The sequence below is a fragment of the Solenopsis invicta genome, chromosome 16 (assembly GCF_016802725.1).
Source record: "Solenopsis invicta isolate M01_SB chromosome 16, UNIL_Sinv_3.0, whole genome shotgun sequence".
NCBI classification, from domain to species: domain Eukaryota; kingdom Metazoa; phylum Arthropoda; class Insecta; order Hymenoptera; family Formicidae; genus Solenopsis; species Solenopsis invicta.
The window spans coordinates 14,932,890-14,957,218 of record NC_052679.1 but is presented as its reverse complement, the minus strand read 5'-3'; the positions used below and the strand labels follow the sequence as shown (position 1 = coordinate 14,957,218).

Genomic DNA, 24,329 nt, shown 5'->3' with positions numbered 1-24,329 from the left:
TGAATACCAGCCTATGAATTCCATCCATTGCATAGTGTTCCATCTAAGCCATCTACCGTTTATGACAAAAGCGGCTGCAGCGGCACCACCTAGCGTCATGCGCGCGAGACTTGACGACACGTTTCGAGGGCCGCTCGCCAGACGCCCGAGCTACGTCGATTAGTACATATCGCCGCTTTGCGCATAGCACCGTGAGAGTGCGTAGCGTTCAGTGGTGGAAAAAAAATGGTAGTTATTTGGGTGTAGTCGGGGCGAATTTTCTGCGAGACAAATGTGAGTACCGGCTGGCTAAGGGGTTTTAACGAGTGCCGTTTCGTTGACGCAACCGCGAGGCTAGTATGACTGGGTTCGCGTCGGAGGTAACGAAAATACGAGAGAGCGGACGGACAACTGATTATCCCCCGTATGAAAGCCCGAGACCGAAGTAGGTACTGGTTGGTTCGTGCATCTCTCTCACCTCCGTATGACATGTACATCGCGCGGACACTTTGGCGAGATACTTTATCAGTCAAAAATAACGGCGCGCCGCATGACGTGCCGCGGGGCGCCGCGGCCTCGGCGCCACCTCGTCCGCCCGACGGGACGTCGCGCGGAGCGCAACGCGCAAAACTTGTCCCGACGAGCGATATTTTTGGGATAGATGTCACATTATCCTCTCTGTCTTTCGCGCGTGCGGTGCCTTTAACTTTAACGCCACCGTGCGCTTCGCGCTCGCGCACGCATGTGTACGTGTGTTGTGTACGTGTGTATGTGCGACGGAACGGGTATGCGTCGTTTGATTTGCGAATGCCTCCTTCGTGCGTGGCGTACGTGCGTTCGTGTGTGTGTGTCTGGCTGTGTGTCTGTTTGCCTGCCTGCCTGCTTGCCTGCCTGTGTGGACGTGCGCGCGCGAGAGATCCCCCTCGATCATCGTGTTAACGCCGCTTCCTTCACCCGTGTCAACGGGTCGCCGTTCGATTGTATCGGAGAAGCGTAACGTGCGTGTCACGCGCGTGTACGTGCCCGTGTGTGTGTGTGTGTGTGTGTGCTGTGCGTGCGTGCGCGCGTCTGCTATGTCGGGACACCCTGTATATTGTCATATTTTTCAAGCGGCGTATTCCACGGTGCTTAACAACATTCTGCGACTTTAACGACACGAACGGTGTTTCCTAGCGGTCTCTCTTTGTTTGTGACACGGTCGCGCGTGTATGCTCCTGATCAAAACACCAAATGCTCCTACGTCTCGATTGTTTCCTTGATTGACGCTCTGATATAGTTTGATAGCAAATTGATTTGCGATAATACTCCGTTTAGGGTTCGTGCGCCTCTTATACGCATGTATCTCCGTCTCGATTTTATTGCTGAATGGGTAATTTTCATGATCAGTTAATGTCGAGTGTATCTTAATGTAAAAGGAAGGTAAATGGAAATATTTTCAATTGCAGTATTTATCTCAATTTTTGTTCATTATTTTACAAGTGTGCATCAAATATTGAGAAGTGGAAACTGTAGAGGAATCTCTGCAATTGAGGTGTTTGTTGATGTTTGAGATTAAATATTACATTTATTAATTTATTTATAACTCTATTAATAAGCCAATTATATTAAATTTATTTAATTATTACATGTATTGGTATCTGTGATTGCAATGCAAAATCACTTTTTATTGCAATACGACAAATATATTAAAATTAACTTAATCATATTAATAATTTTTTAATAAGTTATAAGAGTGCATAAATTTTAATAAAAGTTAAAATAATATCATTTAATGCTTTATATTTAATGAATAATAATTAACTTTTTATTTTCATATTTTTTAATGAAATATAATTAAAATATGATCTTTTGTCAATAATTTTTTTTTATTTATGTTAGGATAAAATAAAAATGTTAATTTGCAATAAAATTTTCATGTAGTGATTGGACGAAATCATTCTCTGATTTCAGATTGTTTTAGTTCCTTGGGCACTAGAAATTTGCTAGCCAGCTCAACAGTTTGTATGGTGGGATATACAGTCTAAGTCCAAAATGTTACAGATACGGATATTTTAAATCTTATAACAAAGACTGCTCATCAAGAGATATATAGTCACAGTTGAAAAAAGAATTTCAATTTGCTTATCTTAAGGAGGTGATGATAGTACGAGTTTTACTAATTTTATATTGGAGCGAGGCTGAGTGTAAAGGCACAAGAGAATAGGGAGAATAAATTTTGTGAAATAGAATTTTAAGTAAAGTTGGTTATGTGCAATGCCGAGATGCTATAATGACAGCAAAACAGTGAGTTCAGTGAACAGCAACTATAAGCACAGTACAGACGATATTATATTAACGCAGTCGCATGCTTTCTCGATTGGAAGTCAATTGAACGTAGACGAAGATCCCCCGATAGTTGAAAAATCACATAGACGTTTGCGGTGTGATCTAAGTCCTGTCCCAACAAGTGCTAACAATTTAAACATAAAATTCATTGGTTTAAAGGTAAGATTTCACAATGTACATTTTGATATGTATATACTTTTATTATGTATTTTTATATTCAACAAATTTTAATATAAGAAAGGCAGGGTTGGTCATAGCGAGATTTTTGCACTGAAATAATATGTTATATGTTTCATTTTCAAGAACCGTGTTTGAATTCGAAAGTAATAACGCGTAGATCAGCATGAATAGAAATATATAACATATTATTTCAGCGTAAAGATCTTGCTATGACTGACCTTTCTTATATTAAAATTTGTTATATACAATTATGCGGTCTGGTATTGATATTTTTATATTGTTTGCAATTTTATACTCTGATAAATTCTAAATAAGTTTTTACATTTTTTAATATTTTTCTGTCACATATTACAGTCTTGATAAAAATTATAGTCACCTATATCTTTTTGTTTATCTGGAATTTTTTGTCTGTATTATTTTGTATTAATTACTGACAAACATGAGTTTAAAGAGTTTTGAAATAAAATATAATTCTCAATTTAATTTTTGTTTAAATTCTTTGAGTTAAAAATAATAAAAAAATTAAGTGCTTAATATTTTTTACCAAGGCTGTATATACTTGAAATAAGTTCTATGTCATTATCATTAAAACAGGGTGTTTTTCAATATCATTTTTCAAATGTATTGGTTTTGATGCATGAAAAACCTGGAATTTTCAGGGAATTTTATTGAAACTCGGGGAAATATTTGCAATTCTACTTTTAAGTTTCAATTCTATCTCTCTCTTTCTGATAACATTGTTTCTTGTATCATTTACTTCTAATTTTTGATGATACGAAATGACGACGACCGATTAGCAATAAATATGACTTATACATCTCTGTACATTCACGTGCATTTTCTGTACATTTTCATGTGACTCGCGTTTTTGTTAATTCAATGACAATAAAAGTACATCGTTCTAAATTGGATGCATGATTAATTGCTTTTTAAATTTTGCATAACTAAATTCATGTTTTTGCGGACAGATCGTTTAGCTTATATTCTTTTTTTCTAGTACTTTTTAAATTTAATATTCCAAACTTAAGTGGCTTTTTTTTGTAATTGTATGATTAAGGAACATTAAAAGATAAAATAAATTTATTTCAAAATTGAATTATATAAACAATTTTCTAATCTTGGAATTTTCTTATCTTACCTGAAATTTTATGTGAATAAAATTCTTGAAAAAAAAACGGTAATTTTCATAGAATTTTTTTACAAAATTTGAATAAATACCCTGTAAAAATTAGGTTTAAATGGTTTAATTTCTGGTATTTTAAAATATAAATTTCTGGTATTTTAAAATATAAATATATCTTTAAATAATTTCTTTATATTTTGCATATTATTGTAGGGTGATAAAGGTACTCGTGAAGATCATCAGGTGAGCACTGGATCTGGGGGGCACAGAGAAAAAAATAGAGAGACTAAAAAGAGAGCAGCTATAGGCAACACAGTGCGTGGATTCTTTTCATCTGGCCACAGCAGGCAGGACAGGTATAATGATGTCTGTATCAAAAATCATGCTTCTTACACTGTCATTTGTTATACCTTACTATTCATTTATAACTATTTCTTTTAGTATAATCTACTTATCTTTTTTTCTAATTAATTATAATAAATTTCTTTTTAAGTTTCTAAATATTCTGCTTTACAAAATTCTATTATTAATTGCGCATTTATGTAACTGTTACTATAATAATTATAGTAAATTCTCGATAAATCAAGAGAGAGAAAATGGATATAATTATATATATATATATATATTATAAATATTAATGTGCATAATCTCAAAATTTATAGTTGAGTTGTTTCAAATATAATTTTCAACAAGCACTTAATGCCTGTATCAACTAATTTTTCAAGTAATGCAAAAATGTACACTTATCAATATTTTATCAGTGATTGTCTTATTAATTTTTAAGATTGAAAACGTAAACGTTTAAAAACTTTCTGAAGCATGAATGTACATAATTTTGTATACTAACAACATGTTATTTTATAATATATTGCATAGATCATACCATTTTCGCGCCATAAGATTTTCAGTTTTGGAGTGCTATAAAATTTACTAAACATTCGTTACATTACTAAAACAATTATTAATAAACAATGAATTAAATAAGTATTTAAGTTTTGTTTGCTTATGCTATCAATATTGTAATAAAAAATGTGTACTTGAAAATGTAATATTTAAATTAATTTTTTTAAGTTTGAAATGTAATCAAATGTCAGCATAAATTTTAAAAATATTTACATTTGATATATTTATCAAATGTAAATATTTTTAAAATTTATGCTGACTTGTGGTGTGGTACATTTACCATGAAAAAATATTTGCTTTTTTTTTTAAATTTAGAATAGAATGTGAATATTGATGATCCAAAGTTAGATATAAATGATATCATGTATACAAAATTTAAAAAAAATGCAAAAATTATTTAATTCATATCAATTAACATTTTTTTAAATATTTTTCTGCAACTGAATTAATCCCCTCTTTCTCGATAATCGAGAGTATACTTAAAGTAATTTTAATTACACGATAAGCTTATTATGCACTAATGTAATAGAAAAAAAGGCTTTATATAAGTACATATTAATACATCATTAAATATATAGCATAAAATTATACATTATATACACACATATGTATAGTAGTTTTAGAAATAACAAATATGATTCTTTTATATTTTCTGCAACTTTATTCTTCAAAATTTTCCTGTACTTTTAAAAACAAAAAAGATATTTCATATACTGATTTATACACTTAGATGATTCTATACAGAGTTATACTTTTTCTTGAAGAATTTTATATTTTACGTTTGCGCGCGCGCCCGTGTGTATGTGTGTGCGTGCGTGTATGCGCGTGTACGTCTGCACGTACATGCGCATATGTATGTTTAAATAAGTAAGATATGATAAAATTGGATAAATCTCCAAAAATTCTGATAGAAAGAGTGTGACATTTCTTATAGATGAGTCATAATATCTGTTTTTAAGATTTTTTAAATATACATATTTACATGTATATGAAGCAAGTTTATCATTAATTTAAATATTTATGTAATGATTATTAATATAATGTTTTGAACTTTGAATTAAATCTATAAAGATTTAAATAAAATGAATATTGAAAAAGTTAGATTGCATATAAGATAAAATTGGTATTTTTATCTTATATGCAATAAAACAGATCCTGTTCGACCTCATTATAAAATGATATGTATGGAATTTTAGGTATGAGACAAGCAGGCAACGTTCTTCAGGTGGAACTGGCGGTGGCTTGTCTAGTTTATGTCCTAAGCTGGTGGCCAGTGGCAACTCAAGTGGCATTAATTTGTCAGTGGGCCACTTAGCCTCTCAGGAAAGTGGAGTTGTAACGACCCAAAGGATTCACACACACAATATCAATCACAAACGCCAAAGAAAGCTATCTATTGTCACGCAGGCAGGTCCTAGTGCCAACACTACTGGTGATAGGAAGGTTAGTTAGATTGACTAAATTAAAAATTTAAACAAAAATGTCTATACATTCATTGTATAACACGATTAAAAAATTATTATTAAGTTTTATTAAAGTTATTATTTTATATAATGCTTTATTTATTATATACGAATTATTATGTATTGATTCAATGTGTCATTTTATGTTTTATGCAGGTATTATCCAATATAAGTCGCTCTGCTATTATTTCCAAAAAGCAAAATCGAACACAGCGACACGATCAGAGTACTGATTCTTTATCTATAACTAGCAATGGTCTTGTGACCAGCTCGCCATCTTCTAAAAAGAAAGTACTATCTGCCTTGCGTATCTCTGATCGATCATCTTCCCAAAGTGTGAATTCATCATCCTTAGATCATGAAAATGATCGTAGTTTCAGTGATGCTGAAGAAGCAATCGCAGCAACGGAGAATGCGTTTGCAACACCAGGTAAAATTAACAAAGTCAAACTAAATAGTATATAAGATAATAGATAAGATGTATAATATATTAGAATTAAAATTTTATTATATGTATATATATATATATATAGGGTCTAGTTCTACACCTTCTACACCAATTAGTAAAGTAAAGTCTGCAAAATTGAGCAAAAATGAGGAAGCAAATGTGGAACACGTTCTTGCCGAATGTACCGATTCATCAAGGAATGCTGCAGATGTACAACACGTGATTTTAAATGAGTTTGAACAAAAAAATGTTATGTCAATGAAATCGTCTGCAGTATACGAATTACACGCAGTTAATCAGGAAAGTATTATAAATGATAAGCAAAAATCGTCGAGTTCTGTCCTTGGTTCCAGATCTATTAGTAATAGTAACCAGAAAGTTCTGAAACATAAAAATACAAATTTTACAGAAAAAATGATTGAACATCATAATAGTAAAGATATTGAAACGGCCAACATAGAAAAGGATTTAAATGATACTACGATATCGATAGATACAGAAATGAATTCCACAGACGATAATAGTGAAAGTAAACAAGGAAAAAGAAAGACTGTAGAGTATACAGATGACGGTACAGATAAAGAAACCATCAATTCTTTGAATACCATAAGCAGTGATAAGGAAGAAAAAATAACGAGGATCAAGAATAATGCAGGTTTAAGTGAAGAGGTAATTAAGAGTTCGAGATTTGTAACATCAAAGGTATTGGAGGAGTTGACGGATGCAGACACTAAAACGGTGGATGTAGAAAAAGAGGAAGATGAGGAAAGAGTGACGATATATGACGACGATGGCACCAGTATCAGCGACATAGTAGCAGCACAGGCGCTTCATGAATCGTTAAGTAAATTAGGCAAAGTTCCGCCATTAGACACCGAGATGGATGAGATGCAGAATACAAGTTTGCGAGACGAAACAAAGATGAGGGAGCATTCTGAAAAGGATATAGGTACGCAGGAAGAAACAGTAGAAGGTTTTATCGGTCCGTTGCTTGATGAAAACTTTAAAGCGGATGAGAAATTGTCTCAAAAAACAATGGCGATGGAGGAGGTGCAAAATTTATTAATGAAAGTTAAGGTGCAGACTGTCGAGGATGACGACGACGAGGAGAAAGCTGTCGGTATTTCACCGGATGGAAGATTTTTGAAATTTGAAGAGGAAATTGGTCGTGGTAGTTTCAAGACTGTTTATCGCGGATTAGATACCCAAACGGGCGTAGCTGTAGCTTGGTGCGAATTGCAGGAGAAAAAATTGAATAAGACAGAGAGATTGAGATTTAGAGAAGAAGCTGAAATGTTAAAAGGATTACAACATCCGAATATTGTAAGATTTTATGACTATTGGGAAGTTACACTTACCCGTAGGAAATATATTGTACTAGTCACTGAGCTTATGACATCAGGAACATTGAAAACGTATTTGAGGAGGTTTAAGAAGATCAATCCCAAAGTAGTAAAATCTTGGTGTCGGCAAATCTTGAAAGGCTTGAGCTTTCTTCACTCTAGATCACCACCTATTATACATCGTGATTTGAAATGTGATAATATTTTTATCACGGGTACGACGGGTAGCGTGAAAATTGGTGATTTGGGTCTTGCAACATTGAAGAATCGTAGTTTTGCAAAAAGCGTTATCGGTACACCGGAATTTATGGCGCCTGAAATGTACGAAGAACATTATGATGAGTCGGTTGATGTTTATGCCTTCGGAATGTGTATGCTCGAGATGGCTACTAGTGAGTATCCATATTCCGAGTGTACAGGGCCAGCACAAATATACAAACGCGTAGTATCTGGTGTTAAACCACAGAGCTACGATAAAGTTGAAAATCCGGAGGTACGTGATATTATAGAAATGTGTATACGTTTAAAGAAGGAAGAACGACCGCTCGTTAAAGACTTACTTAATCATGAATTCTTCGCCGATGATGTTGGACTGAAATTGGAGATGGTTTCGCGAGATTCGGCGGTTGCGGATATGGAGCTGTCGCGTGTCGAGTTTAGATTGCGTGTGCTGGATCCAAAGAAACGTAGTAACAAGCACAAGGAAAACGAAGCGATACAATTCGACTTTGACATACAGGCTGATAACGCAGAGGAGGTAGCGCTGGAAATGGCAAAATCTAGCCTTATATTAGAGGAAGACGCTAAAGCAGTGGCTAAGATGTTGAAATCGCAAATTACCACTCTATTACGAGAACGAGAAGATCGTAAAGCCAAAGAAGAGAGGGAACGTTTGGACAGGGAAACTGCTGCCACAGCCACGGATGTCACAGCTAACGCTGCAAACGAGAATTTATTACAGCAACAACTGCTTCTTCAGCAAATGCAATTGCAGCAGCAACAGCAGCAACAACAACAGCAACAACAAATTCAGTCTAATATTAATATGCAGATGCAAAATCCGATGCAATTGCAACAAACTCAAATACCTATTCAGCAACAGCAATTACAGTCGACTGCTCAACAAGCTCAACAGCATAATTTACAAGTACAGCAGGTTCAAATGGTTCAGCAACAACCGATAATTCAACAGCAAACGTCGGTCGTGCAACCCCAACAAGCACAGCAAATACAATACCAACAGCAAATACAGCAGCAGTTTCAGCAGCAACAACAGCAACAGTACGTCTCGCAGAGCTTGAATGCAAATTCTCCACAGTGTTCAACTCCACAAAACCTTCAAGCTCAGCCTCAGTTTCCACAGGTGCCACAATTGCAACAGCAGCAGCATGTTCAACAGCAATATATACAATTGAATCAGATGGGTGTTCCGCAACAAATTTCTCATCAGATGCAGCAACAAATGCAGCCTCAAATGCAAATATTGCCTCAACAACAACACATGCATCAACAGCTTCAACAGCAGCAATATGCGGCACAACCACAACTTCAACATGTTCAGCAGTTGCATCAACATACCGTTAGTTCGCCGCCCGTTCAAAATCAGCAATATTATCAGCAGAGCACCACTGGCTCCTCGGGATATGTATCAGCGGGCTCTTTGTATCAACAAACCATGCCGCAACAAATATTTCACACATATGCCACGTCTACTAATCCCTCCGGTCACGTAGAAATCTTATCGTCCACCCAAACTGCTACGCAGATTTATTCTCACGCGAGTTTACCCGCGAATGCGATGCCCGCATCCTCGCAGTCGCAATACATCCCATCGGCAGGTCAAGTTCAAACATCTATACCGCCGGCTATAAGTGCCAATAATACATCAGCCGTGACGCATATGCAAAATGTCTCGACTTCGACAATTCCTAATATGCAGAGCGCGCCTGCTTTACTCGGAAACACTGGACAACAGCCTCAATCTCAACAAAATATTCTCATGCAAATGCAATATTCACAAAACGCAAACGTTATGTCCAATTCTATGTCGATAACACCCAATATGGCGAATATCTCGGCGCCATCATCTACTAATTTGCAACAACCACATCAACATTTTCTTTCAAATGCGGATCAATGTCCTGTGACTGACAGATCTCTGGTAAAACAAGACACTATGGATTCGGTACAATCTCTGCCACCGGATCTACCAATTAATTTACAACAAGATCAAATTGTTGCTCCTGCTCCAGTCGCAACGGGCGTTGCACAGCAAACTGTAGCGTCAAACGATGGGTAAGGCAAGATAGAAGAAAAACAGAGTAAAAAATTGTTAATTGAATATTTTGTTTTACAGAGTCACGCCAGAAAATTCCGAAAGCGTTCCTACTTCCGAGAGAAGCCGGATAAAACGTACAGGGACTAAACGTAAAAAACCGGGCATTAAATTGACGGTCTTGTCTGTCAGCAGCGGTGAAGGACAATCAATGACTGTCGAGTGCCAGTTGGATACGAGTAAACAAAAGACTGTTACATTTAAATTTGATCGAGACGACATGGTACCAACAGATATTGCTAACAATTTGGTAAGAACATATCTTTGTTTAGAATGTTTACTATCGAGAAAACTGGGAAAACCTGGAATTTTCAAGAAATTTATTTTTTAACTCTTAAAAATCATGAATTTTCAAGGGATTTTATTAATACTAAAGGACATTTTTAAGAAATTTTACTTTTAAATATTTAAATCTTTCTTTTTTAAATAAAATTGTTTCTTTGATCATTTTTTCTTTATATATATGCAAAATCGATTAGCTATAAATATTGCATGCACATTTACGTACATTCTCTTGTATCTTACGTACGAGTTTTTATAAAGAAAATCAGTGACTATAGAAGATAATACATTATTCAAAATTATAATTGTGTGTTTAATCACCTTTCAAATTCTGTACTTTGGGTGAGATAGATTTGTGTATTACAGACAGACGTTCCATGTTTAGTTCATTATTTCTTTTTTAAATTGAATATAAAAACTCAAATAGCTTTTCTTTGGAATTGTTTGATTCAGGAATAGTAAAAAGTATAATAAAATAAATTTATTTCAAAGCTATATTTAAACAATTTTTTAATTTTATTTGGAATTTTGAATAAAACTGAAAAATTCGGGAATTTACAGAGAATTTTTTCTACAAAATTTGAGTAAATATACTGTTTAGACATCTTATTTTATATTATTTTTTTTACATAATTTTTTTCCTTTTTTCCTAATATGTTCAGGTTGCTGAAAATCTATTGCCGCAATCTCAGTGTGAGACGTTCATAGAATTAATTGAAGACATTGTTAAACAATTGCGTTTGGATCCTACACGTACCTTACCTTTGGTAGCCCATGGCCCGCCTGATCAATCTGCTGGTGGAAGCCCGGTTACAAGCCGACGTCCTAGAGATCGTGATCACAGTCTCGATACAGCTAAGGTGTGATTTTTGTAGCTATTAAAGAATATAAGCTAAACATTGATGTCATCGTTGAAGGTGCGGTGTACGGTGTAAACTTACGATACTTACATCATACTTTGCAGAATTCTGTCATTAATTTCCTTATCTGGACGCTATTTTACGCGTGAAACTTTTATATACTTTTCAAACGTACAAATGCGTCTAAGACAATGCTTTGCATAAGTAGTCATTTTCTCTTTAAATGGAGCAATTTGCATTTCCATTTAAAATATCGAATTTATACTCCAGGGCAGTAATATTAGAATAGCTTAACATAGGGAGCTTTGTGTGGAACATATATTTTCAATATAGAATCAAGGGTATGTATATAATTGGTATATATGGTTTTGGACGCAGCAGGTGAGACATGGCTCGCTAACACGTCAAAGCAGCCACCGCTCGTCGTACAAAGTCCATCGTAGACACCGTTCGGTGAGTTCATCGATTCCACCATCCCTTTTCCCGTTTCTCCTGTATTTCAGAATTATACACCTGTGGACGCTTACGCATCTCATTTCTGTTACACTTGCAACCAATTATGCTGAGACTCGGACATTTGTTAGGCCATTATAATTTTGTCTTGTTATAGTTTGGTTATAGGTTCACGTTATGCAGAAACCAAAGAAAGTTTCGAGATTTTAAAAAAGTTTTAATTTTTTGCGGTGTTGATATTTTTCATAATACAGAGAAAAAACCTAGTACTAAACGCGTGATTTCAAAGAAAGCATAGTCAAGAAATAGATTTTTATGTATAACAGAAATTTTTTTAAATTGTCAGAACTTTCTTGGAATCATATTTACATCATATTTTTACACTTTTCTTTTCACAGATCATCTTACATTACTATAATACAACGTATATATGTGTATATCAAAGAAATCATGTACACGTGCACATATTATTTTGTGTGTTGTATTCATTAATTGTATTGATTTATAATTTATATATTGAAAAAATTGCGTATTTTTATTTTATAAATATTTTTATTTTATGAATATTGTAATAAAAGATTATTCTGTTTTTATATTTATCAACATATATTTTGCATTATATTTTAAGTACTGCATGGTACTTAATACAATTTGACAAGATGTTATTTCCATTGCATAAATAAAAGTAAGAATATTTTTATAATATATATTTTTTATGAAAATTGTTTTTCATAGATATCTTTAAAATATTTTTTTTACAATTTAATGATAATGTAAGATATATTTTAAAGTTTATAATGCAGAATTGTTAATATGTTTCATTAAATATATTGTGTGTATATGTACAGTTATTGTTTATATTGTATATTTATCTGCCACTAATAAGTATTTGAAATAATCAATATTTTATGTGTCCATTTCAGAGAGACGAAACTTCAAATACTTCTACTCCAACTAAATTGTTGCCGATTGATCAGATTATTTCTCATATCGCCAACACTACTTTGGAGAAGCAACAAGTTGTACAGACTCCTGATAGTCAAGCCGGTGCTGAAAATACATCGGCAGAGGCTTCCAGGAGGTCATCCACATCTACACAAAATACTGATACTTTAACACCTACAAATATACCGAGTGATCCAACTGACAATCAAGAAACTGTCGTTTCTGTAATGCCCGCGGAAACGATTATGGAAGCACAACACAATATTCAAGACGATACTAATAATTCGGCGTTTAAATCTTATCAAACATCTACAACACACGTTCAGACTCAAGTACAGGATACAATAGTCAGCGCAGGTCACACAAATGAGGCATTGAAAGAATCTCAAGAGCAGGATGTAGTAGATGTAAAGGAATCTGGAATATTTAAAGAGATAAATGTGCCCGATGTTGCCGCAGAGGTATCGACTTTGACCGTACCGACGCCGATGCGCAAAATTTCTCGCTTCTTAGTTAGTCCTGTGATCGAACAAAAAAATATCGCGGCTGATGAGGAATCTTCTGCTGTCGGCGAAAGCATAGATCGTACAAATATTGTAACGTCACAGTCAGTATCGCAGTCTGTTGCGCCTACTGCAAACGTGGAGCTTATATTAAAAAATGAAGAACATGTCGAAACGAATGTTTTAGAAATTCAAAATGTGACAACGCTCGAGCCAACTAGCAATAATGAAACGATAGTTCAGCAGAGTATTCCGTACGCCATGGAACAAACAGACAGCACACAACAGCTTTTACAGCCGGGACAACAGATCGGGCTGCAGCAGAGCATTATTCAAATGCAAACTCTGCAACAGGTAACGGGACACATGCAACAAACCACGACTATTGGACAGTCAAACCAGCATACCATAATCGTCCAAGGATCTACGATAACGGCGCAGCAAACTTCCCAGATACCTCAGACTGGCGTACAGCATTTCGTACCGGTTAATTCACAGGAGTTGCAACCTCAGTCTCTCCATTCAAACGGAATAGCTCAAACGCAGGCTCAGTATCCAAATCAAGCGATGATGCAACCTGCCGTAGTAATGCAACCACCGCAGCAGCAAATTCCTATGCAGCAAGGTATAATGCAGATGCATATGCAAGCGGAACAAGCTCAGCGTCCGGCGGTGCAACAATTTATTCCGCAACAGATACAGCCTCCGACGCAGCAGTACGTCATGCTATCGGGCCCCATGCAACCGGTACAACCGACGACTGTGGATGATCGAAATCGCAGAGTGTCGAGTTTATCCGCTATGTCCAATGTATCTTTGGACTCTCAAATTTTGGAATCGCCCGGTATGACCGAGGAAAAAAGGCAAACCGTGAACGTAACTAGTATACCTGTAACGCATATGCAACACATACAAGTCGTTCCGCAAGACATCCCGGCTACAGTGTCATTGCCACAAAACGTCGTAGAAGCTACTCAACCTCTTCATCAAAACGTGCAACATATTCCGGGAACCTTACCTTCATCTATGCCGGTAACTGCTTCGATACATCCAGTCGCTACCGCAGACATTTCCACACCCAAAGTCGCCGTTAAGACGAAAGAGGTATCTTCGACGCTTCCAGATCTCGCGCAAAATTTAGCAAACATACTTTCGAATCCAAAATCCAAATCTGCCACGCCTCATCCTTTGGCCAGTCATGAACCAGCTGCTGTTTCTAATGTCGTTGCTCCTGCATCAGTTGACTACAAACCTGTGCAGTCTGAACAGTATTTTCAGCCTATACAACCAGAGGCGAGTCAGTTGCAAATTCAACCGCCTATTCAACATAATTATCAAGGGCAGATCATTCATCAGGGATATCAAGGACAGCAGAATTTTCAACAAGCGTTTCAAAATCAGCCGGTGCTTCAGCAAAACCAAGTGCAGCCGATACCGCAATCGATTCCGTTAACGATCCCTCAAATTGACGCGCAGTCACAGATAGTGCAGTCCGTTCTTCAAAGTGTATCAAATCAATCAACCACTCAAGGACAGTGGATTGTAGCTAATCAAACTCCCTTACAGCAGCCGATACGACATATACAGCCAAATCAGCTGCAATCACTCCCAAATCAATTGCCGTTACAACAAGTTCTTTTGCAGCCACAGATGCATCAGCAAATTGTGCAAGATCAACAACATAGCGAATCTTCTGTCATCAATCAGTTTGATCAATCACATTTACATTTAAAACTGCCGGAACAGCATCCAGCAAAACCTTTGGAAATTGAGAATTCGGAATCTTCGAGTTTAAACTGGTATGTACATTTATCATTTCTCTTCAATAGCAACAATACAAAAGAAAAACCGATATGAAACATATGTCTAACACTTTCTAGTTATATTAAGTTTACTTCATCATTTCAGTATACGTCGTACTAGTTCCGATTGTCAATTACCTACATCTGAAAATGAGAATTCCAGTCATGATGTGACGCCTGAGCACACTCTTGTTGAATCCATCGATTCTACGTCGATTCTGCAACAACAGTTGTCGCAACCGCAGCAGCAGCAACAGCAACAACAACAACAACAGCAGCAACAGCAACACCGCAAACTCAGTCAACAAAATTCATTGGACAAAATGTCGGATATAAACGGCGTCGGAAACGTTGGTGCAGGACCACAAACTATAGCTGATCTGCATCAGAAACTTGTACAAGTGACTAGTCAGCCGTCGGAATCACTGAATGTTGGTACACCACCTATAAGTTATCCAGCTACGCCTCATAATAATCAGATGGTTGGAGGATACGACGCGTACATGCATTCTTTGCAGCAGAAATTGTTTAATATCGGCGTGCCGGTTTCATCGGCGAATGCCGCATGCCCATTATCTCCTCAGACAACAATACATTCCTCCACTATTCTGACCGATACGCAGGCTGATGTGTCTATCGAGGGTTCCACTGTAACGCAAGACAATTCTGGTGCATTTGCACTTTCACAAACTGTAAGTTTGCTACGGTTTATTAAGATTAGAAAGTAACTCATTAATTGAAGTTAGTTTGGTATTTTTTTTGTAGTTAACTTTGTTGCTTTTTTTTATCTGCAACTATAATTTAACTTAGTTACATTTTTTATAATTAATTTAGTAGTTATACAGGATGTTTTATTTTAATTTTCCTCAGGCGAATATTTCGGAAACTATGCAAGATACAAAAAAATGTTTCAAACAAAAATTATATGACTCAGAAGAAGGTAACTTTGATTTAACCTTGTGTGGCGTGGTTAAGATCAAGTCAAGGTTACATTAATGTTTTAAAATGAGGTTTTGATTCCAGAATCAAATAGCTAGTGTCAAGATCTTTTTAAAACACTGTAATGAAGTTCATTTTCATTAAGCACTTTCTGATCGAAAGTTACAGTATTTTGTAGCTTTTAAATCTCATAACTCAGAAAAAACTTAATGAAAATGAACTTTATTATAGTGTTTTGGAAAGTTTTTAATACCTGCTATTAAATTTTAGAATAAAAAGAAAAATAATGTTCTTTTAAAAAAAAACTAATATGACCTTGACTACGCCACCCAAAGCCAAATCAATGGTACCTTCTTACGTCCTTCTTTAAGTCATATAATTTTTATTTTGAAACATTTTTCGTATCTTGCATAGTTTCCGAAATATTTGTCTGGAGAAATTAAAATAAAACATCCTGTGTGTATGCATGTGTGTATATGTACACATACACACGCACACGCACGCACGCGCGCACACACGCGCACACACACACGCGCGCGCACACACACACGCACACGCACGCACGCGCATACACACACACACACACACACACACACAAACTTGACACATATAGTTGCTTTATATATTTTAAACTTAGTCGTTAATATATGTACAAAATAATGTAGCATACAATTGAGTGTTTAGTATAATTTTTTAAAGTTTAATAAAATAATTTAATGTTATCAATGTAAGATTTTTGTATTTAAAATAACAATGCATAAATATTGCGAAGATTAAAAAATGACTAAAAAGTAACATTATTTTTTGAGAAAAAACTATAACTATAACTATAATTCTACAAAATAACTTTCTCAATTTTCTTTAATGTATGTAATTGATGATTCTTATTGTCCTAGAAGTATTCAGATAAAATTTTTTTTCAGAATGTGGAATATTCTCTTGACAGTCCGACACCAGGAACTCACACAGGGTCTGAAAATATGAGCCCAAGTAAAGAAAATGTAAAAATACGAGCTCAAAGACCAGGATCCCGTTTACAGGAACTGGAGCAGGAATTGGCGAAGATTCATCATAGAGGATCCGTTTTCGTAGCAGCTCCGGTTCAGCCATTAACACCACCTATATCTGCACAAACGCAACAATCTGTGCAAAATTTGTTGACAACTGCTCAGCCAGTGTCAATGATACCTGTGGCTACTGTTACTCCCAACATTGTAACACCGCGGTCTGGAACCAATACTCCAGTTCAGACAGAAGATACGACTAATGAGGCAATGTCTATTTTCTGCATTTTTGTCAATATATTTACATTGTACTATTTATCTTTTCGTTTTTATATGTATTGCATTTATTGATTTAACTTCACATTTTGTTTTTTAAAATACAACAAAATTATAACAGACATTATTTTATAGTATGTGAGCTTTTTTTAAATAATGTTGAAATATTAATTTCATATTGATACAGAAGGTAAATCCTACTCAACCTATCAGAAAGATATCAAGATTCGTGGTTTCTAAAGTTGCGGGCCCGCCTGTTCATAGCAATGCTGTTAATCAACAAGTTGCTGATGCTGTAAGGTCTCAATTACAAACGGAAGAATTAAAAATTTTAGAACGGCAAAATATTCTGTCTTATCATACAGATGATCTACATGGTAAGAATCTTATTTCAGTTACATGATGAAAATTAAATAAAAATTAATTTATATAATAATAAATGTATTATATAACACATTATGTTAACATGTAAAGATGCCTTTATGTATACAGATACTTGATATATATTTACCAATTGTAGGTGTATCTGCACAAATACCTCATAGTCGAGAGAATTCTGTTCCGCCAATTGTACAGGCAACTCATGGTACTAATATTTCAAATATTGAAGTAAGTTTTGTAGCTTTATTATCATTGTTAAATAAAAATATAAAAATGAAATTTTTTAAATAAGAGAATAATAAAATGAAGTAATGATAATAATAATAATTTATTATCTGACATTATAGCTTGAAAAAGAAGAGAGATTTGTTACTCTTACACCGAGTGAAGAATACCAATTACTTATAAAGAGGTAAATTTATTTAGAACACAACGAAAATTATTTAACCTTTTGTTGCTCTCGGTCGACAAACGGACTCTCATATGAGCGCCGCGTTGTACCTATACATGTTTATCACTGATTAGTGTGGCATTGCAATTTAGTTTTCATAGATTACATGGAGATAATGATTGAGAGAAAAAAAGAAATTTATAAAAGAAGTGAACACAATCAGTACGTGTTGCATTAATACAGTCTTGTAAAAGCAAAAGAATGAAACACTCGGTTCATCGCTTTGTTACAGTAAAATAGTGGAATTAGGCAATAGTATGAGTCACATCGACTGTATGTATTTGCTCTCGTCACGAGCACAGCGATTATATGTACCAAACTTTAATACTGTCAAAGTTTTTGATAAAAATTTTACTAAACAAAATTGAAGAAATAACTATATTAATGTATAATCTAGATAGATAATTGTAAGTGAAAAAATTTGTCAAAATGTAAGTCAAAAAATTTCAAAGTCAACTTTTGTACCACAGATGTGACCTGAGCGTTTGCTTCATGTAGAAGGACAACAAAATGAATAACAAAAACACATCTAAAATACCTCAAAAGCTAGAAAGATAAAGCTAAACTGCAGAAATTAAATCACAATTTGCCTATTTTTCTGAAGAGTGTAAAACAATTTTTATTATGTATAGACAAACTTTGGAACTAGAAACATTACAAAGAAGACATAGAGAAGAGTTGGAGCGTTTCCAACAACATCAGCTGCAATTGCTTATTCAGCAACAAGCAAGCGCGCTTCATCATCAGCATCATCCGTTGCTTTATCATACGGTTGCAACAAATATTTCCGGTCAGTAATACGAATTAATTTCATTTTATTATATTATACATATATACGTATTTTTACGTGTACAATGCATAGTAATTGATGTGTCATTTTGTTATTTGACAGGATCTAGAATTTCAGGCACGGAGGACTATCTGATGTTTAGTACAGCGCCGCAAACTCCACTGCAGAAAGGGCCGAACAACTATCCGGACACAGATGAGACTTTACGACTGGCCATGCAGAAATTGAAGCAGACTCCACTGCAGCTTCAACCGCAGCAGGCATCGGCTGGAATACCGCATGCTTATGTTATTCCAATTCCAGTAGTGCCTTCTGAAAGTATGCAAAGTGTAGTTTCTCAGCAGAGTAATAACTGCTCGAATGATATATCCGAGAGTACTGATACGACGCACAGTACGGTAGTTGGAAACCCGACGCAGTACCAATTCGCTCCTATATTATCAGAAGGAACGAATATCCCGTCGACAACCGGACCATTAGCCGCGCCCGCGCCTTTATCGATATCCGGCGCGACAAGCGCCTATATTCAGTATCACGAGGGCCAGCCGCTATCGAATTTTCAGACTTTCAGCTGCACACCCCACGGCGGTTTCTTTTTGCCAGCTGGTTATCGGCTGATATATACACCGCCAACGACACAATCTCAGCCGACGACGCCTGCCACGTCTCACGTGGCGAATTCTTCGCGTGACGATACGCCTCCGACGGCGGAGCTGCATCATTCGACCACCGTCGAAAACTCAACGGTTCCTCCTTCGCATTCGGATCAATAACGCAACATTCGGCTCATACGCTTCTATATTTTTCGGTCGATTTGCGTTCGTTTTTAGTTTAACGCTCGGTACTGTTTATAGTGCAGTTTCGCATCGTTATCGTCTCGAATGTAACCCGAATATATAATTTGCTGTGAAATGCGCGCGCCATTGCTAAGACATTATCATAAAGGTGCGAAGACGAATCGGAAAAAAAAGAAAACGTGAGTGGAACTATATGTAACGTTTTTCGGTGTATGACGCGCTTGCGTATATTAAACGAAATATCAAATATTCTCGCTATCTGAGCGTGTGCATGATATTACTATGATATGTGCCTCGCAGCGGAAGTAAAGCGGGAATAATGTGAAAAGATATTGCAAAGAAGCAGTATATATATACATATATATATAAATTTTCCGAATGCAACGCAGGAACTCGAGATAGAGGCCTTTACATGTACTGTGCTTCGATGCGTTACAAAAAAGAAGAAAAAAAAAGAAAAATCTTCCTTCGCTGAGACCTCTAAGGGATTCTATTATTGCCCGACTCCTTTAGTAGCACAGCTCACATTAGTACAGGCCTCCGCTAGTCTTACGATTGAAATGGCATATGGCCGTTCTGCTCGGTATATGTGTATAACTGTTACTGTATGCTGAATGTGTCGGAAACAAAGACCGAGTGAGTGATAGGGGCAAGGGGCAAAAAGGAATAGAGAGAGATAGAGAGAATGAGAAGAAAGAGAGAAAGGGAGTGCATGTAGCTTATGCGAGTATGTATGCGCAAACATGTATGTATGCATATAATTGTGCGGGTATGTATGTGTTGGAGGTAAAAAAATAGGCAGAGAGAAATATGATTAATATAGTCACTGTTATGCTTTAATGTATTTCTAGCGATTTTGCCTATTTCAATTAAAGAAAAAAAGTCATGTGTTACTAGTTAGCAAACCCATATATCTCGTTTACTATATTGATGATTATTATCTTCTTTTAAAGCTGGTAGTAGCCATTTTATCTACCGTTGTTTATTTTGATATATATATGATGTAACAGAGATAAATTGTCCGATGCCATCTGTAGATCATTGACAAGTGCGTGTTGACAGTTCGATTATTACCTTTTTAATTAATCTACGTGATGTATCACTGTCAACATACTGGAGCAACGTATTAAAAAAATTCCTTTTTAGTTCTTGGTAATCTGTGACATGTCATTTCAGATAGCAAAACATTCAATTACAGTTTTAATTAGATTTATAATAATGATTGCTGAATCATTTATACATCTTATAACAGATCGTTATTGTTTTTGGATTTTTTGCTTGCATTAATATTGCTTAAAATCGAAAATTGTTAATCGCGATTATCGTACGATTGGCTGTCAGTATTGTTGTTGCAACTGTCATTAAGAGGGAAGTGTGTTAAATTATTCATTTTAACAAACGACTTTCGCGGCTACCGTGAATTTTATGATGTTTATGCCGAGATTAAATCTCCTTTTAAGTGTAAGACTTTTTTTTGGTGCTTTTATGTTACGATATTACATTAAAACCTGTTGAAATGTTTTCATAACAATTGCAATAGTTTATTATATGTATATATTATATACAATTTAGGACATTTAAAGCGTTACAAATTGTTATCTTTGAAACTACGTTTCAAATAGTTATGTTTTTTCTTTGTATTAATTGATTCAGTGTGTACGTAAAAGTATCAAGGCACAATTATCAAAAAATTAGTTTACGAGATATTTTATGCTTTATGTCAAAATATGTCAGAATAATTTTTTCGATAACTACCGTAATACTTTTATATGCAAAATAATTAAAAGAATCATTATGTAAAAGAATTATATTAATTCTATAAAAAAATAGCGATGACCTTAAAAATTAAAAATCGATTTTGTTCGAAAGGCTAATTGGTAAATGGATCGAGTTTGATTCCCGAAGTGGCAAATAAAAACGGTATGTTTTTACGTAGTTTTGAAGCTGCTGAATCTAATTTTGATTTTTATAAATTTTAATTTATTATATCTGACAAATATTGAAAGCACATAAAGCTATTAAACATCTAGTAAATTATTGTTTAACTTTACGAATATATTAATTAATATTTTCTTATTAATAAAACGTGATAATCGTTCTTTAAGACTTCATGTTCTGCTTGATAAAAAAAAGTAAAACTTTATTAAAAAATTTACTAAAAAAGCATTGTTTGATAGGAACTGTTTTAAATATCGATTACGGTACTTTTGATAGTACTGTTTGTTACAGCTTTTAATAATTTTCTCCCAGTATTTTACATTTTATTGCAGTATTTTACTATTGGAAATTTGTAAGATTTGCGCAAAAAATGTTTTTAATCATCAAGATCTACTCTGACTAAATAACTCTTCACTTATTAATTTGTGTTCACAAATTGCTTAACTTTCACTTAATATTGCTCATTTTACTATAGTTTTACACTAATAACATTCTTATAACTTATACTTCAACATATGCTGATAATACCCAATAAATTAAAAATTTTTTAAAGCCAGAAACAAATACAGGAACTCTAAAACTACAAAATATCATTTTTATTAAAATTAAATGAGGAAAGGTTTTGAAAATGTAAATCAAAATATAAATCAATGCCATGAAAGCCAACACTAGATATTCATGTGTAAAATTAATACATGTATTGACAAGTAGTTATAAGTATAATAAATGTTTCGATCCTCAATTTTTGATCATCTTCAGTATAAGTATAATATTACGAAATGTCTATTGTACTAATAACTGCTTAATGTATGTATTAATTTTATACACGAACATCTAGTATTGATTCTAACGGCATTGATTTATGTTTTGATATTATTTTTACTTACCATTCCAGGGAGTTTATTTTATCCATCATCCTTTGGTGAAGTTATTATTTGTGATTCCTCTTGAAATCATAAAACAACTTTTGTCGTGAACATTTTTTGCTACAATATGATAGTTTCAGGAATAATTTGTAACGTTTTAAATGTCCCATACTGTATATATATAACATGGACTTGACATTAGATTATTTCTTTATACGAAATGTGTAAGTGTCCATCCAATCGTTATCATTAAATACAGTGTATAAATTTAGTAAACATTCGTTTTAACCGAGTCTTTAAATTACAGCAAAATTTCTTTGGTAATTTATTCATTTGAATGGCTACCTTCTCTCTTTTTGAATATCTATGTTGCATTATGTCTAGCAAATCTTAGTTATGTAATTCGATATGAAAAATGTCTTTATTACGTCAAATTTCGTTGACATTTAAGAAATGGATAGCAAGTAATTAACAAATGAATACTTTATTTGTGAAAAATAGCCTTCGACAAAATTCGCAAGTCATCTTTATTCGCGAAAATATCAAATTGTCAAGCTAGGATCTCTCATTTTCTCCCTTACATTCTTCTTATCTGAACACTTTTTTTTTAAAGTAGGACATCTAGTTCATCGGGTTTTCCTTCGGCAGCCGATGTGATTCATTCCTAAGCCCAGGGCTTGATTTTCCTACGAAGATCGATCATCTACCGGGTCTCCTTCCGGCAACGTGGTTCCTTTCTACATTGCATTGATAATTATTCTATTTACTGGGAATAATACACATTTTATTATATATGTATAAAATTAAGAGTGTTTACTTGCAGAATTGTATTGCAAAGAAAAAACACGAGATTTCAAACAGAAGGTAATTAAGTAATTCCACAAACAAACAAAAATGAATTACAGGATACCTTCTTGAATAATCATAATTTAACATGTATGAAAATAATAGAAAAAAAATACAATTTGACTGTATTGATATTTTTTGTAAATGATTCATTTTTAAAAATTTGTTTTTGAAGATATTAATAAATTTATTAACATTAATAAGCTTATTTTAGTTAATTATGAAATGGAACCATATAAAAAACGAGCCATTATTTTTGTTAGAACACCTATTTTTCAAATCATTTAGTCTCAATTTGAGAGTGATACTAAGGAATAATGCTTTCAAATGAACATTTCGTGACAACACAAATATTTTATGACAATCGTATTCAGAGTACAATATTTTATTGATACAATTATGTCTGTTAAATTATTGTGAAAGAAAAACGTTATTAACAGATAAAGATAATGAGTTTTTACAATTAGCGATACTTTTCGGATAGGGAAACGTGAAAAAAAATAGAGCAAACACATTTGTGCTCATTTTTGCTTAATAATGAAGAATGAAGTATCAATCCAATTCTCACTGTTGGACAATGAGGTTCAATTCGACAACACCAATTTAACGAGTTCCAATAAATGCTGAAACATGGATATGACATAGATGTAATGTTATATACATATATATGTTATATAGCATTACATCTATAATTATATTCGGTGTTTGTTAGAGTACATGTGATATGTTTAGATCATTTTTATATAATTTGATAGGATTGGATAGTAACTAGTTAAAAAGATAAAAGTTAAATAAATTAAAAGAAATTAGACTCTCTTATAAAAAAAAGACTATTAGACTTGCAAAAAAATTATTGGAAATTATTCAATGCGAATAATTTTGTAATAATTTTCAATAGTAGAAATTATTGAATGCAAATACCTTTCCAACGGTTTCAAATAATTTTTTTTGCGAATTTAATAGTATTTTTTTATAAGGGTCGAAAGAATTAAATCAGAAATATAACGAAATAATGCCAATATGAGCCGACATTGGATGTTTGTGTGTATACATAATAATTTCATTATTACAACCCAACTCATGCAAACTGCGTATCG

The 24,329-nt window shown here is 34.2% G+C and overlaps 1 protein-coding gene across 8 annotated transcripts; it reads left to right on the top strand.

Moving 5' to 3' along the window:
• Window positions 1–118: 118 nt before the first annotated feature.
• LOC105201530 (serine/threonine-protein kinase WNK1) lies at window positions 119–23,184 on the top strand. Of its 8 annotated transcripts, none has more exons than XM_011169576.3 (17): window positions 119–273; window positions 1,930–2,463; window positions 3,821–3,963; window positions 5,707–5,953; window positions 6,130–6,403; window positions 6,507–10,059; window positions 10,121–10,349; window positions 11,044–11,241; window positions 11,623–11,694; window positions 12,618–14,941; window positions 15,051–15,636; window positions 16,807–17,154; window positions 17,351–17,540; window positions 17,684–17,772; window positions 17,892–17,956; window positions 18,628–18,785; window positions 18,888–23,184. In XM_011169576.3, exons 2-17 carry the CDS (start codon window positions 2,233–2,235, stop codon window positions 19,556–19,558), a joined length of 9,378 nt encoding a protein of 3,125 aa, XP_011167878.2. In that variant the 5' UTR covers window positions 119–273; window positions 1,930–2,232; the 3' UTR covers window positions 19,559–23,184. The 8 variants fall into 8 exon arrangements, with proteins under 8 accessions (XP_011167878.2, XP_011167875.2, XP_011167879.2 ...); XM_011169573.3 differs by having other exon boundaries at window positions 11,620–11,694; XM_026137670.2 differs by lacking the exon at window positions 119–273 and adding an exon at window positions 280–424 and having other exon boundaries at window positions 11,620–11,694.
• The last annotated feature ends 1,145 nt before the right edge of the window (window positions 23,185–24,329 follow it).